This window comes from Sceloporus undulatus, chromosome 4, assembly GCF_019175285.1.
Source record: "Sceloporus undulatus isolate JIND9_A2432 ecotype Alabama chromosome 4, SceUnd_v1.1, whole genome shotgun sequence".
NCBI classification, from domain to species: Eukaryota; Metazoa; Chordata; class Lepidosauria; order Squamata; family Phrynosomatidae; genus Sceloporus; species Sceloporus undulatus.
Window position 1 is genome coordinate 120,776,291 of NC_056525.1, and position 15,243 is coordinate 120,791,533.

General features: G+C 39.2%; 1 protein-coding gene across 1 annotated transcript in view; it reads right to left on the reverse strand.

The window, feature by feature from the left end:
• Window positions 1-277: 277 nt before the first annotated feature.
• The window catches only part of LAMC1 (laminin subunit gamma 1), a 133,221-nt gene continuing 118,255 nt past the window's right edge, over window positions 278-15,243 (reverse strand). Inside the window, exons 21-28 of the mRNA XM_042462566.1 lie at window positions 14,170-14,307; window positions 12,464-12,608; window positions 12,141-12,290; window positions 10,404-10,518; window positions 8,657-8,856; window positions 7,159-7,317; window positions 6,614-6,713; window positions 278-3,861 (exon numbers count right to left, since the gene is read on the reverse strand). Coding sequence (XP_042318500.1) covers window positions 3,605-3,861; window positions 6,614-6,713; window positions 7,159-7,317; window positions 8,657-8,856; window positions 10,404-10,518; window positions 12,141-12,290; window positions 12,464-12,608; window positions 14,170-14,307 — 1,264 coding nt within the window. The 3' untranslated portion in view covers window positions 278-3,604. The remainder of the gene's footprint in view (window positions 3,862-6,613; window positions 6,714-7,158; window positions 7,318-8,656; window positions 8,857-10,403; window positions 10,519-12,140; window positions 12,291-12,463; window positions 12,609-14,169; window positions 14,308-15,243) is intronic.

Sequence of the window (15,243 nt, forward strand, 5' to 3'; positions counted from 1 at the left end):
TTCAAACAGAGCACTTTAGCCATTACAGAAAGGGATATTTTCCAGGTTTATTTGCTATAAGTTAGTGAAATCAAATCTTGAAGCCATTTTGTGGTATTTTCAAGCTCTATCCTCAGGCCTGGTTGAAATCATGCTGCCTCCCAAGCAAAGTTTAAAAGGTAAAATGTTTTCAAAGTGTCACTCCTACTGCCTGTAGAGTTGGTTGCAACAAATAATACTTTTGGATATCAAGCATTTACATTACCCCACTCCAGTAAATACTCAGGAATCCAGGATATTAGGGGTTACAAATATTCCGACTTTATTATAAATAAGAAATACTGTTTTATACATAAAACTGCCAAGTGTTGCATTTTTTTTTTTGCTGCTTTTGTTCACTGCTCCCAGACAGTAAGACCACAGATTTAAGGCAAAAACTGGAGTGAAGGCACACATAAAAGTGCTCATAGTTCAAAATAATATGAGGGGAATTCTTCAAGAGGTCTCTTCTGTGGCACCTGGTTGTATGTTTCTGCGAGCAGCCCTTGCGTCTTTTTGTTATGCAAAGAAATAACTTGGACCTATACAAATGTGATAATGGCTTGTTAACACAGTATTTGCAATTAAGAGGATTCTTATAAAGGTCTTTTTATTTATTTATTTATTTAAAAATAAAAAAAAAATCTGTTACTTAAACCAGTTTTAAAAGAAAAAAAAAGGGAAAATACTAGAAAGATAGCAAAAGGGCCAGAAGAAAACAACTGAGTGCATTATTGTCATCCTCTTTTTCTGTTTTTTGGAGATGGTAGGAGAGGGACAGAGAAGAGATACTGTTAAGAGTGCAGACATCTGACTGGTCAGATGAAAAATACTGAGGCCAAGCTGTGACACGCCACAGTGAAATGTCACTTCCGATCACTTCAGAGTTGTATGCAGGCGGCACCTTGATTTAATGTAAACTGTTAAGTCACTTGGATAAAAGACGAGAAATGAAAATGTGGCCTATTTTCCCTCTGGCCCTGGAATATAGTCATCCTTAACTTTGAAAAAGAGAGGAAAAAAATGACTCAAATGGATTGTTTCTGCCCAGAGTGGTACAGGTGGAAAGGCCACAGTTTTAAATCCACACATCTGCTCTTTGACTTAGAATGGTCCAGTTCTCACTGAGTATGTGGCAGTCTGATACCACTTTCCCACTGCAAATGACAGGCTCATATAATTGAACGTTCCTTTATTGCTTTCCATGTTAAAAAAAAAAAACTAGTGCACTATAAGAATGGTCCAAAATCTACTTTTCCTCCTTATAGAGGAGCATTCTATGTGGAAATATGTTTTTAGTATGGAGAAATGGTATTAGACAGACACAGGTTTACCACTCCAGTGTGAACGAAGCCTAAGTGACGTTCTTCCTGTAGACTCAACAAGAAGCCCTTAACCACTCATAAAACCAGAATCAGTATAAGCATATCTGTAAACCAGAAACAAAGGGCTAATTCAGGTAAAACTTTGCCTCTGACTCCTTCCCTCTCTTCCTTCACTGCAGGTGGACATTCCCCCCGGGGAAACTGCACATTTAATCAAGTACATGTTCTCCGTATTCTCTGCTTACCATCTGCTCTTTGCAAAGAAAGTGGGAAAGAAGGAAAGTAGTACAAACATTTAAGGCCTGCTGCTTGTTTCATCCCAGGCAGAACTCTCAGGGGCAAAGTATCATGTGAAAAGGCCCAAAGAGTATTCGTTTTTCTCGAGCTACACCCTTCTGAAACCTTAAGGCATCAGTGCTGGCTTTAGAAGAGATGGGCAACCTGTCTCTTGGAGGAATATGAATGGTAAATAGCTTGATGTTGATACCACAGAACAGTATTGACTGTCATTATGGAGATACAAAGGGATCAGTTTGGACAGAGAAAATACCTGACTTCTCTTACCCCACGCCGAGTAATAAACTACAGGAGAAAAAGCTGCGTGTAGTGTGTTGATTAAGAGGAAGCAAAGGGGAGAAACAGTGCCACTCTGGAAACAAAACCAAGCATATTTACAGAGGGAAGCAAGGGAAGAGAAACAGACTTTTCCTCACACTATAATCATGATTAAAAAAGACACAAAAACCCACATTCACACAAAAATATAAATTTGAAATAATTAATAGCACCAGTGTGTGTCAGATAATAAAACTTCTTCCCCTCTACGCAAACGTACAAAGTTGCATAGCGTTTAAGGGTAGGTATACACTGATTAAAAAGGCAGGGGGGTGGAAGTATCAATATCAACCAAATGAGGAAACTGCAGAGGTAGATTGTTTCCTCTCACTCAGGATGGAGGGCAGAGAATCCCATAAAAGGAACAATCTGCTCTCTATAGGGAAATGTATCCAAAGTCGGGGAGGAAGGCAAACTTTGAACGGGGGCACAAACTCATACTGAGAAACGAGCAACTCAGTTTGTAAATACTGCAAACTCTTGGGGTTATTTGTCCCTATAATTAGTTGACCATTTTTAAAAACAAACATTGCTAGAAAAATTGAGTCAGCTACTATTTGGAATTTCAGACAAGAGGTAAATCTGCTAAGGCAGGTTTACAATATAATTCAACTTGGAGAGCACTACACAGACCTCTTAGGTTTTATTTTCTACCACAAAATATTACGCTGATATCCAATTTCATGGCAGGCAAAGCTCTCTCTGGATGATGGGTGTCTTTCAAAAGAGGGAAAAAAAGAGTCTGAACCATATACTGAAAGATATCTCTTGGAGACGTCTACTGACTGGCTGGTGACAGGGACCACTATGGCCCTAAGCAGGTTCTTCTCAACTTGAAGATACGGTATAATGCATTCTGCCTTTGTTCTCACAGGCTGAAGACATGCCTGGTATATAGGCCAAGGCATAGCACCATGGAGACCTACCACACTACTCTTTCCTCATGACTCCTCAAAATGTTTCTGAGAAACTGGCTTCAGAAACAGGATCTACACAGACATATTGCACTCTAGAAAGGTTCTTAAAATTTTGCAGCTGGCTACCAAAGTGGTGCTTTGATGAATTCTAATTTATGGATATGGTTGGCGCTGTCGCCTTCTTGTTTCAACCGTTGAATCCATTGGTATTGCCTACACCTGGCCATTAGTATTTAATACTTTGGTAGCCACACCATTTCCTTCATAGAAGAAAGAAAAGAGAGCTGTGGGTAAGGCTGAGGAGGGAAAGGCAGGGAAACACAAAGTGGAAAAAGGAATGAAGAAAATGCCTGTGATTGCCCCTCATGATATATCCATTCCCATCGCCATTTCTGCGGTTCAGTACAAGTCCATAATATTTCACATTTTTGTGTAAATCAAAGGGGAGTGTTTACTGAGAGAGGGGAAGAAGGTGGAGTGTCTGAGCAAGAAAGTGTGTAGATATTAACATTTTGAAACTTTTTGATACCCTAGAGGCTGATACTTAATTTTCTTTTAACTCAAAAATGTGCATTTTTCGCTTTGAACTGGGAGAGAAAGAACTGAGAGCTGTATGGGAGATGAGGTGGGGGTCCTGAAAGACATAACCTAGGAATTAAGGCACTCCACAGCCAAAAGAACTGCTCCACCAGTCATTGAGGGAAAGCCCCCCCTGCCCTTAGCACACCCTTAGGGTTTTTCAATGGACGGGGTGTTGAAACAGCCAGTTGGTAAAGTCTTCTTGATGTCCTCTAGATTGCTAATGTCTTTCAAGATAGTGTTAATGTCTCTGTTGTATTCATTGATGGCACTTGCTTGCTTTTCAGCTGCTTTTTCTAGATCAGACACTTTCCGGTCCAGATCGTTGTCCCGCATCTGTTTTTTGGCAGCATTTAAGGTATCCTCAATCTCATTCAGTTTACTTGAATCCACAGGCTCCACCCGCCCTGCAAAGCGAGCAATATATGAAATTAAAGAGGCATTTGACCAATTGCATTTCAATCCTGCATCGGATGAGGTAGACTCAGTCTACAAAAGCTTATGCTACAACCTGGTTTCTCTCAGTCTCAACAGTGCCACAAAATCCTTTTGCACACTGATCCAGACTAACACAGCTATGTCTTTGAACTCTGCATTTCAATATGTTACAGAAAAAATTTCCACTTGCCAAGTAAATGCAGAACATAAAGAGATGACATTTCTTAAAGCAAACTGTCCATTGGCTGTATACATTTAAAAGAACACCTGATATCCTTGACACTAGAGTAGAAGCAATTCCTCTTTTACATGCCTATTATTAAATTTAAGTTTCAAAATCCTGATTTTTCAACATTGTCACATGTCCATTCAATTCAGTTTCCCAAAGTGCACTAACAGAAATTCCTCCAGTGTAAAGTTTCTTCTTTTTACATCAAGAATGTTGAAGTTTATTTCACTTGTGTTTTAGTATGTGTTTGCACTCCTCTCTTAACAAACAGCATGCACACATGTAAATTAACTTTTTAGAGTGTAACACTATCAGCAATATAAATAATTAATTGGTCCGTTCTCTGCATTTGACTGCATTTGGTGCACATCTAGTTTATAGACTGACGGAGCAGCATGGTGAATAAAATGTTAAAGGTGTAGCATTGAAACTTCCACCTTAGCCCATTTTAAGAGGCAACATCTATGCTACAACCAGTTTTGATCCTACTATGCTCACAACCAGAGCTTGGAAGTATATATTTACACTTATAACTAATCAATTGTTTGTAATTAGTTCATTTTAACTAAAGCATATTTAAATTATATTGCAGCTGGAATGACATAAGGCATGACATCACTTCTTCTATGATTTAACTGCAACTATGTGTTTCATAGTTATAAAGGTTATATGGCAGCACTGTTTGGTGCATTTCATTCCAGAGGCAACAAGCTTATAGCATTCTTATGTGTGTGTTTTTTTTAAAAAAACAAACAATTACAGTCCTCCCTCAATTCTCTGTCTTTAGACTTGCGTCCCACACTTATGCGAGAGGGACGAATGGAGGGGAAATGAATGGGGCATAACCCTGCGCTAATGGGGTTTGAATATAAGTGAAACTCCATTTTCGCAAGGGGGTCTGGAACAGATCCCCTGCGAAAAAGGAGGGGCAACTGTAAAAATAACTATTTCATTGACTTTGAAAAAAACAAGGAAATAGCTTGTTGTTTTCAAGCAGTTCTAACTATAGTAACAAATTTTGGTGATTTACATAGTTTAGATTGGTGATCTCCAAATGCGTATACACATTTTGGAGCTGTAACAGTGACAAATTATTCCTTAATAGTAACTTTGCAAACTCTGCTTACAATTACTTACAATCACAATTCACAAAGTGTAGTACTAAAAGACTCCAGTATATATCAATGGGTCATGGTTTACACAGGGAACAGATCTGCCAAGAGTGGAACGTACTCATCTGCAATCCTACAAGCACCAAGTCCACTTAGTAAACTACAGCGCACCCGCGCCATATGTGGATGTGTCATACATGGCTTTAACTTTACACAGAAGGCAAGCTCCGTTTAGAACAATGGCTCGAGCACCTGCCACGCATGGGAGAGTGCACCCATTGGGGCTTGAGCATACACGTTTTTCCCTTTAAGCAGGGGAATCTAGAATGGATCCCCCATGTATGGGAAGGGTCCACTGTATATAATATGAACTCTTATCTGTGTCTCTTCTAGGACTTAACAAGAGCTTGCCATGTAGCATAGCGGTCTCTGCTAAAAAACAAACCAACACATGCTACACCTTTCTTTAAATAATAAAATTAATGCACAAATAACATTTTGTGCATGGCTCACAAAATTAGTTTCATAGTTTTTTGGATTATGGTCAATGAAACCCCATATAAGAGGCAGCAAAAGAGAAGTGGTGAGGGGGAGGTTAAAAGATTAAAAAGAAAACATATACCAAAAGAAAACACTATGTAACCATCAAAAGACTACTGGAATAGGAAACTGGAAATAATGAGGAATATATCAAATATACACAGGTATGCAGCTGTACACAAAAATGGTGGGCATAGGGTTATTTAAGCTAAGGGGGTTTAATATATTGATGTCAAATATGACAAAGGCATTTTAATGCCCATCACAAATGATCATGTACTTTGTTAACCAAAAAAGAAAACTTGTCACAGTATCATTTCTGATGGATATTATTATGGATTCATCATACCTGACGTTTTAATTGTTTCACTGGCCTATAAAACCATTTTTCCAGTATTAATTTCTGATGTATGAACATAGGCTCACATATTCTGCTAGATCATAATTTTGAGTTAAGAAGCATATATAGTCGGCCCTCTGTATCCATTGATTCCTCATCCACATCTTGAAAATATTTTTAAAACATATACATTTCAAACAGCAAACTTTGATTTTGCTATTTTATATAAGGGATGCCATTTTACTACACCACTGTATTTAAACCACTTAAAGGCACACAACAGCTACAAGTTGAATAGCTGACAAGTAAAGGAACTTTTATGGTAGTGCAAAAATAGAGAGTACTGTGGGCCCTTAGTATCTGCTGGTATCATTCCTTAGCCACCAGCCATGCTAGGTAAGACTGGAAGGGGCTATGAGCCAAAACACTTGGAAACCACCAGCTGGCAGAAGAGCATGAAAGCATTACCCTAAATACCACATAGTTTAGAAGATACGTGCCTAGCTTCTCAAGGAGGTCATTGATTGTGGTGAGTAAGCTGTTAACAGAGTTCTTTGCTTTCCTTGCATTGTCTTCTGCTTCCTGAGCTGCTTGTGAAGCCTGTGGAATAACAGAAGGTAAAGAGATATCGTAACTCAATATATACGCATAATTCCATATCCAATTACTTGAAATGGAGCACATGAACTAGATACTGTGCTTTTGAGTAGTATGAAATATCCAGTTCCTGTGTTGGATTTGTTCAGATAGTCAAAATCAACTAAAGCATAATCATTAAGTGCAAGTGTGCATTCAGTATCAGACACCACTACATCATATACTTCAATTTCTACAGGAAGACCAGGGTGGAATGGAAGCATAGAGGGAAGGAATATTTTTGTGACAGTATTTACTGTTTATTTTATTTAAGAAACATATGTGCTGATAAATAGATATTTTCCCTTACAACCCCCCCCCAACTACTTTATGCAATTTAAAGTATATTGGATGAGACCTTCCTAAATGCAATCTTTTTTTTTTAATAAACGTAGACTAATTTACTCACCATTCCTGCCATCATCATATCTTGATCAGCATTTTCTTGTTTCCTCTTTAGCTCTTTTTCGGCATCTTCCAGTTGCTGCAACATGTCGCCCACTTCTTTGTCCAGGTTAGCAACAGTGGAAAATGTCTTGTCAGCTTCATTCTTTGTCTCAGCAGCGTTCTAAGATTGGCAAAAACCAAAGTGTTAAAGAACAGTGCAGAATGAGCCTAAGAGCATATTAAGTACCAGTACTTAACTGATCCAATCATAGGTAAAATATGATTGGTAGGCTCAGCCAGGATCAACCAACAGTCTAGCAACAGAGAGGTCGATAACTCAATAGAGATACTGGGGTGTTTGTATTGAATTATTTCATTTTTATTAAAACCTTTTTGATTATAGCTTTATTGGAAAATTCAGTCTGAACATATAGGGACATATGAAGCTGCCCTTTATGAAAATTCAATCTGAACATACAAGAACACAGGAAGCTGGCAGTATTCTGACAGACATTAACTGTTCAAGGTCTCATGCAGTTGTCTTTTCTGGCATTGCAACCTTTACCTGGAGATGCTAGTACAGTGGTGAACAGCTGGAATCCTTCCAGGGTTAACTTAACTCCCTTCATCCCTCACCAATAGCTATACTGCCTAAAGCTAATGGAAGTTGCTGTCCCAAAACATCTAGAGGACAAGTTGTCCACTCCTCTGCTAGGAAGGCATTATTAATGCCACTGAACTATGAAAGAATATACTGCTACACTATTTCACCTGTCAGTGTTATAGGAAAGTTCTTTAACCTGGGTAACAAGAAATTAAATACAAAAAACGGAGCAAGAACATTAAATGTGCTCCTTTGCCAATTGTTCAATTGTAGAAACAGAGCCTACATAGAATCCCAGCACTTGCCACCCCAAAATCTGCATTCTGTTTCTACTTCTGGAACAAGACAACTTCTTGTCTATTATGTTTGCTGTTGTTGTGTGCCTCCAAGTTATTTTTGACTTATGGAGACCCTAAAGTGAACCTATCATAGGGCTTTCTTGGCATGTTTCTTCAGAGGGGTTTGCCATTGCCATCCTTTGAGGCTGAGAGTGTGTGATTTGCCCAAGTTCACCCAGTGCATTTTTGTGCTCAAGTGGGGAACCAAACTCTAATCTCCAGAGCTGTAGTCCATGCTCAAACCACTACGCCATGCTGGTCCTCCTATTACATGTTGCTGTCCTATATATACAAAGGAAACATGTGCTGCAGATTTTTATGGACTCTACCACTTTAGGCCACAGACAGGAGGAATCAGTTTGAGAAAAGTTGTGTTGTGAGCTTCTTTTATGTACAAATCTGCATTTAGTCCCTGGAACCAGCACAACAACAGAGTGACTATACCAAAGGTCTACTCTACACAATGCAGACAGTTATAAGCATCACATTTGGTCACTGCACCAGCCATGTAAATGATTGTTTCTCCTATGGATGACTCAGAGCACGGGTATAAGTCCATGGCTCTTCCCAAGACTTACTTTCTGTACAGAACTGGCAATTTTCTCAGCATCATCAGCTTTGTTCTTTGCTTCCCTGGCATCAGCAGCAGCACTGCCTAATGCTGCTTCTGCTTGGCGGGTTTTGTTATTGGCCTCCAAAATGGTACGGGTAATGGCAGGAATTTTCTTTAGCGCATCCTCAGCAGCAGTCTTATTATCATTCACACGCTTATCAAAATCTGGGAGGGAGAGAAAAACATAGTGAGAACAGTTCCTTTGCATCAAACAAACAAACAAACAAACAATTGATTAAGTCCAGCCTTCTGTTGCTGATTAATGCTCCTGAAATGCACACAAATGAGTCAGAAAGTAAAAAACACTCTGTCATTTGATCCCCTGTTTCTGAACCAGAACTTAGAGAGGTTACTTTTTGGACTTTTCCTAAAATATAATATTCTAAGCTATGTTCTTAACATGGAAGTTCAATTCATTCAGAGGTCCCACAGCCAACAGCCACTGACAGACCTACCCTCCTCCACAAATTCAGACATTATTTCATAGGAAAATTCAGACAAATTCTTAAGAAATCCATTTCAACCTAAGAAGATGAGAAGAACTGGATTTGCCAGCCATTTTATTTTACAATTAACTCTATAAGCATGGATATCTATAGGTTTAAGTCTCACTAAGATAGGTTTAAGTCTCACTAAGAGTGGTTTGCATCCAGGTTTAGACTGAAGACTGGGATCAAATACTCAGTCAAGGCACAGTGGATCTCCTGGGTTTCAAACATATCTTTCTCAAGTGAACCTGGGAATTCCTGGGGAATTAAACCTGCAACATTTTACATATGCTCTGCCTCACAGGCATGCTCCACTTGGAAATGTTCAGATCTTAAAATACATGATTAATCTTTCTTACAAAAAATATTTTAAAACTTCATCCATATAGCAGTGGGCTCCAGCTTTCTTTCTGGCTTTTTATCTGGAAGATACTATAGACCTGTACTCTATAGTAGTATAGTTCAGATATGAAATTGTTACTACCATCAGGCCAGGGCCAGAGCCCTTTCAAAAGAGATTGTTACAGCATCTGTGATTAGACTGATTTTAGTTGCAGTGGTCTTAGGCAGTGCTAGTGATAAGCAGCTGGGGTGCCTATTTATTTTCTAGCTATATCAACTGTCCAGCAAATTCTGGATCTCAGGATGATACATATATGTACAAAACATCTACATAAATTAATATGATTATATGGTCAAAAGAGCCTATTTTTAAAAGCCATTTGAAGCAATCAACTTCTTATGTAAACATGAACTTCCTAGCAAGGTCCTACAAAGAACAATCAGTGGCAATACTGGCCAAAGAGATTCTGGGAGCAATAGTCTAGGGCTGCATCCACACTGTAGAAATAATCCGGTACAACACTACTTTAATTGCCTTGGCTCAATGCTATGGGATTCTGGAAACTGGTTTTGTGAGATATTTAGCCTTCTCTGTCAGATAGCTTTGGTGTCACAACAAACTACAATTCCTAAAATTATACAGTATTGAGCCATGGAAGTAAAATATTGTTTCTGCTGTGTTGATGCAGCCCTAGAAAGCAAACTTTTCCACGCTCCAACCCAAGACAGTATATTCTTGAATGACTTACAACACTTCAGATGGCAATAACTGGAACAAAAATTTCATGGAACCTTATCCCACCTCCAAGAAAGGCCTGAATCACTTGGAGAAACCACACTACAATTCTACCAAGTGACTCATCAGGAAGTCAGGCTGCCTACCGTTCAAATTGCTGAGAATGTCATTGGCCTCCTGGAGTGTGTCCTTCCCCTTCTTAGCAGCTTCTTCAGCTAGAGCCTTGGCAGCATCTGCTCGAGCCAACAGCTGATCAGCAGTCTAAACAAACACACAACATATCATTTTTGCTCTTATCATTTTGCTACACAAAAATGCAAAGGTAAACTTAATTTTAAATGTCTGTTCTCTGTATACAGGTTGCAAGATCTCAAAGGTATAGAGTAGCACAGGTAGCAAAAGCAGAAACTGTTAGCAGAATAAATTTAATACAAAGGCGTTTCCATCAAGATTCTCTATTCCAGCTTCAGAAGATAGCCCAAACATTTACAGTGGTGCCTCGGGATACGAAATTAATTCGTTCCGCCATTCCTTTCGTAACCCGAAAATTTCGTAACCCGAAATACTCCGTTAGCACTGGAAAGCCTATAGCAGCATTTGAATTTCGCGCCGAAATGAATTTCGTAACCCGAAACAGTTTTTGCCAATCCGACTTTTTCGTATCCCGGAAATTTCGTAACGCGATCATTTCGTATCCCGAGGCACCACTGTACTTTGCTTCTGAACAGAGCTTTGAACAATTACTTGTTGGACTGTAACTCCCAGACCCACTAATCTCAAGGCCAATGACCATGCTGGCTAGTGTATTCTGATAATTGTAGTGCAAACAGAAACTTTTCCAGGATCTGCTTTTGAAATATTCTCAAGTGTAGCCTTTGAGAAGTTTGAAGTGGGAGGGAATTCCATCAATGGCAGCAGTCCTTGGAAATGATCCCCTTCAAGCCTTATTTCATTGACTTGGATTGGTGAATTAGCATGGTTCATGAGATAAAAGGACCTCTATAGACAGATTGAGTCTTAGCCAGTCATGATTATGTAAACAAATAGCCGATAAAGAAATTACATGTTATAGAACAGGAAACAGATTTCAACAGTTATAAAAATGAAATCAAAGCCTATTATAAACATGGAATATATTGTATGGGTGAACAAATTAGTTACAAATGGGCTAAGGCTCCTCATCCCTTAGTTTAGGTTCTTTTTGAGTACTGACTTTGTTCCTCAGGCAGATATATATGGGAGTTTGCACCACTATGTTCAACTTTGGCTTATTATCAGTGTTGGCAAGAAAGTGGAGTTTGGGAAAGCTACTGGACTGTGAAGGGTTCTTCAGGTGGGTGGGTGGTAGTGGGAACTGGAAAGTTACTGCTTTACAAAGACACAAAATGATCTCAAAAGTAAAAGGGTCTACTACAGCATGCTCATTCTACCCTAAATATTCAATACTATGCTCATCTTATCCTCCAATTTTGCAGTGTTTCTCCCTTACTTTCTGTTATTACCCCACCTTCCCCTTTTCATCTCCATCTCCTAGCAACCCTCCTTGGGTTCCAAAATTGTTTTGCTATCACAGCCACATAGTTACCTCTGAGTACCACATGATACAGTCATTCTATGGACACAAACTCATGGCCCTCAAGAACACTGTCAAATGTTCTAACTGTCAAATGGTTCCAGTTGTGGGAGAAAGGCAGGATACAATGCAAATAAATACATTAACAAATATAGAAATTAGAGGGATCTAGCTGCATGACCATGCCATTTCTCTGGAGTATGTTTAACACAAGCTCTCAGTAAGAATAGTTAAATGAACAGACTCTGTTGTAACATGTATTCATAGCATCCCTCATGGACAAGAACTTCTTTACAGAAATGTAACTGACCTGCTGTTCAGTTTTGCCTTTTTCCAAAAGGTTTTGTACTTCCAGTTCCTTCCCTTTCATGTCTTCTCTCAGATCTTCATAATCTTTCAATTTTCTGTTGATGAGCTGGTCCAGATCTCTGGCTTCTTTCTTGATCTTATTTGCCTCATTCTGCTCAGACAGAAAAAGTGAGAAAAGAAGCGAATGCTAACTGGACATTGTATATTTCTGAGCAACCGCAAATTATAAAACCTATATTTGAGGAGGTGAATCAAACCCACTCTTTAAAGCTTTGTCAGTCATAATGCCTAAACACAATCTACAAGAAAATGAGTTCTACCTACCTCTAGTTCCTCAGTGTCTATAGGAGGCAGACTGGTAAGATTAGCATAGATCTGCAGAGCTTTGTTCCCAGCCTCCTCTGCTTCTGCATGGACCTTGTTTGCCTGCTTTTCCAGATCTCGGGAAATGTTCTTTGCTTGGTTATACCTAGAGAACAAGAAAACCCTCTCAATTCTACCAATTATTCTGGCAGGAATGCACAATGGATGGCTTTCCAAGACCATTTGTGTGGCTCATAACACTCCCTAACACTGCCAATCCTCAACCCCAGGCCTGTAAATAGAAGGATTTCTATAGAAGTGATCCTGATCCACCATAACAACCCTAGTGATCTTGCACAGAAATTGCTCATGGTAAGATGAATGCCCTCCCCTTCCAAGTACAGTCCTCCCTCTGTTCTCATGGTGTTGGAACCCGTGTCCCTCGCTTATGCTTGAAGGACAAACAAAGGGGAAAATAATGGGGTGTGTGCCCGAGGCATATGTGTGCGCGTTCCCATGGCCACACACCTATATTCAGGCCAATGGGGCTTGAATATATGCAAAACTCTGTTTTCGTGAGGGGGTCCAGAATGAATCCCTTGTGAAAAAGGAGGGGCGACTGTATATCTGAGTCAAAACACGTTCGGAACCAAGCTGGACCTGCTTCAGTAAAAATTACTGTTGCAAATCCATTGGGTGCCTGCACACTTCTGTACCTTGACTCAGGTCTCCTCAGGGGTATACTTTCAGAGGTACATGTGGTGTGGGAGCAGGTGCGTGTCACATATTTTGGGAATGTAGGCTAAGAATACTATTCCATGGATGGGTCTCAACCAAAAGGAATCATCTATGCTTAGCTCTTATATTGCTGGTCCTCAGATATGGATCAAAATAAGAATCCATCAGCCTTGTTTTAAATGAGAGCATAGATAATCAAGATTAATTTGAAGATTTCAGCAGAACCTCTTATACCTCACTGAAGACTGAGTTGATGTGTGGCACTCCTATTTACTCAAGGCAGCTGGTAATAAAAATCTCAGATTAAAAAAAAAAATCCTTCCTTTTCCTTCCCTCTTCTCATTTTTTTCCTGCTCTTTGCATCCCTGTCCTCTTTTTCCTTTCTTTTTCCTTTTTCCAAACTTTTCCTGTTTGTTAATTCTCCTCCTTCTCAAATAGGCTAGGCATCCTCAGTACCTCAGGTTAAGGTACTGAAAAAGTTACTTAAGGAGAGGCTATATTTCTTTGAGAAAGAGAATGTTGAAAGAGAATGTTAATGTGTTGAACACAAATTCACTGGCGGTACTTTTACAAACCCCTCTTTCCAAAAAAAACAAAAACAAAACCCAAACCCTTAAAAAACTAAGACTGGTTGTGGGAGAATGTTGGGTCCTGAGAGATGGTTCCCTCTCCTTCAGTTTTTAATTTTTTTAAAAAAAACCTGCCAGCAGAAGCAAATAAATAAACCAGAAAAGTAAACTATACTTTTATTTTGCTACTAGCTCTTTAAAATTACGATTTAAATTGTTTTTCAAATGTGTGCTGAACTTACTGAACTGGGACCTTCAAAATACAAAAGAAACATGTTCCATTTTAGCTTACTTATTATTATATGCAAACCCCTTCAGGCAACAGAGTCTAGAGGGTAAGACATTTTAAATGAAAAGCAAAATCGCCGCACATTTTTTGGAGTCAGAGCATCCTTATTTCTGTTTTTATTTCAGACTTACTTTCTGTTAAGGTCATTGATGTCGTTCATTGTCTGATTCTCTCCTGTCAATGTGTCCAAGAGCAACTGGTACGCTTGTGATGACGTATCATTTGCTTCTTTAGCTATACGTACAATGTCATCTGCTTCTTGTTTATGTCTGGAGCAATAATTAGAGAAGTAAAACGAAATGGTTAGAAAACTGTTTCTCCTTTTCCTCTTCAAATGATATTGCTGGCACAATTTTTAAAGGAAACAATATGCACAGTGTTCATGAGCCTTTTTGGCACGTTTGCTGCAAAACAGGTCTTAAGTAATGATACAGTGATAGTCCACTGTGTATTAATGGACAAAGGCCATCCTCTAAGACAGCATGGGCAACTATGGAGGGCTAAGGGGTTGCATTAGCCTCTCAGTGAAGGGCGGCACACACACACACACACACACACCCTGCAAAAAACAAAAGAAAACCATTTAAAAAGTATCTCAATGTCCCACAACATCCTAAGGGACAGGAAGTGACTGAAAAACAACTGCTGGTTTTCCCCTCAATTTTATTTTAACATCCTTCCCTGGATCTAAAGTGGTGGTGTGGAGGATATGGTGAACATTCTCCCTAAGCCCCCAAAGGGCATATAAGGGCAATTAAAAAAAAAAAGATTGACAAGAGATGTTTCTGATTGCAAAGGGGCACCAAAACCTGCCCTGAAACTCACATGGGCAGTACTATGCCACCCCCGTTCTATGACTTGGACTGGGTTACTGACACAACTATTTTGCTAAGGAGCCAGATGGCGCAGGGGAAGCAGGCAGCAAAGTTTTGACTCCCTGCAATAGCACAGGCCCATTTCCTCCTTTTCCTCAGCAGGAGTGACAAAAACATGTGGTGCCAATGACATCAGTTGTCCATTTTTAACTCAACTCTGCAGTCATTTATTTATAGCACGCAAGGCAGCTAAAAATAAAACAGAAATATAAAATTGTAACTAAAACTATAAAAATCCACAAACACATACTCAGTAACACACATCAGTTCTTTAAAAGAAAAAATAAATAATACAAACGAGATCAAAATCTACAGGATCTGCAACAATCA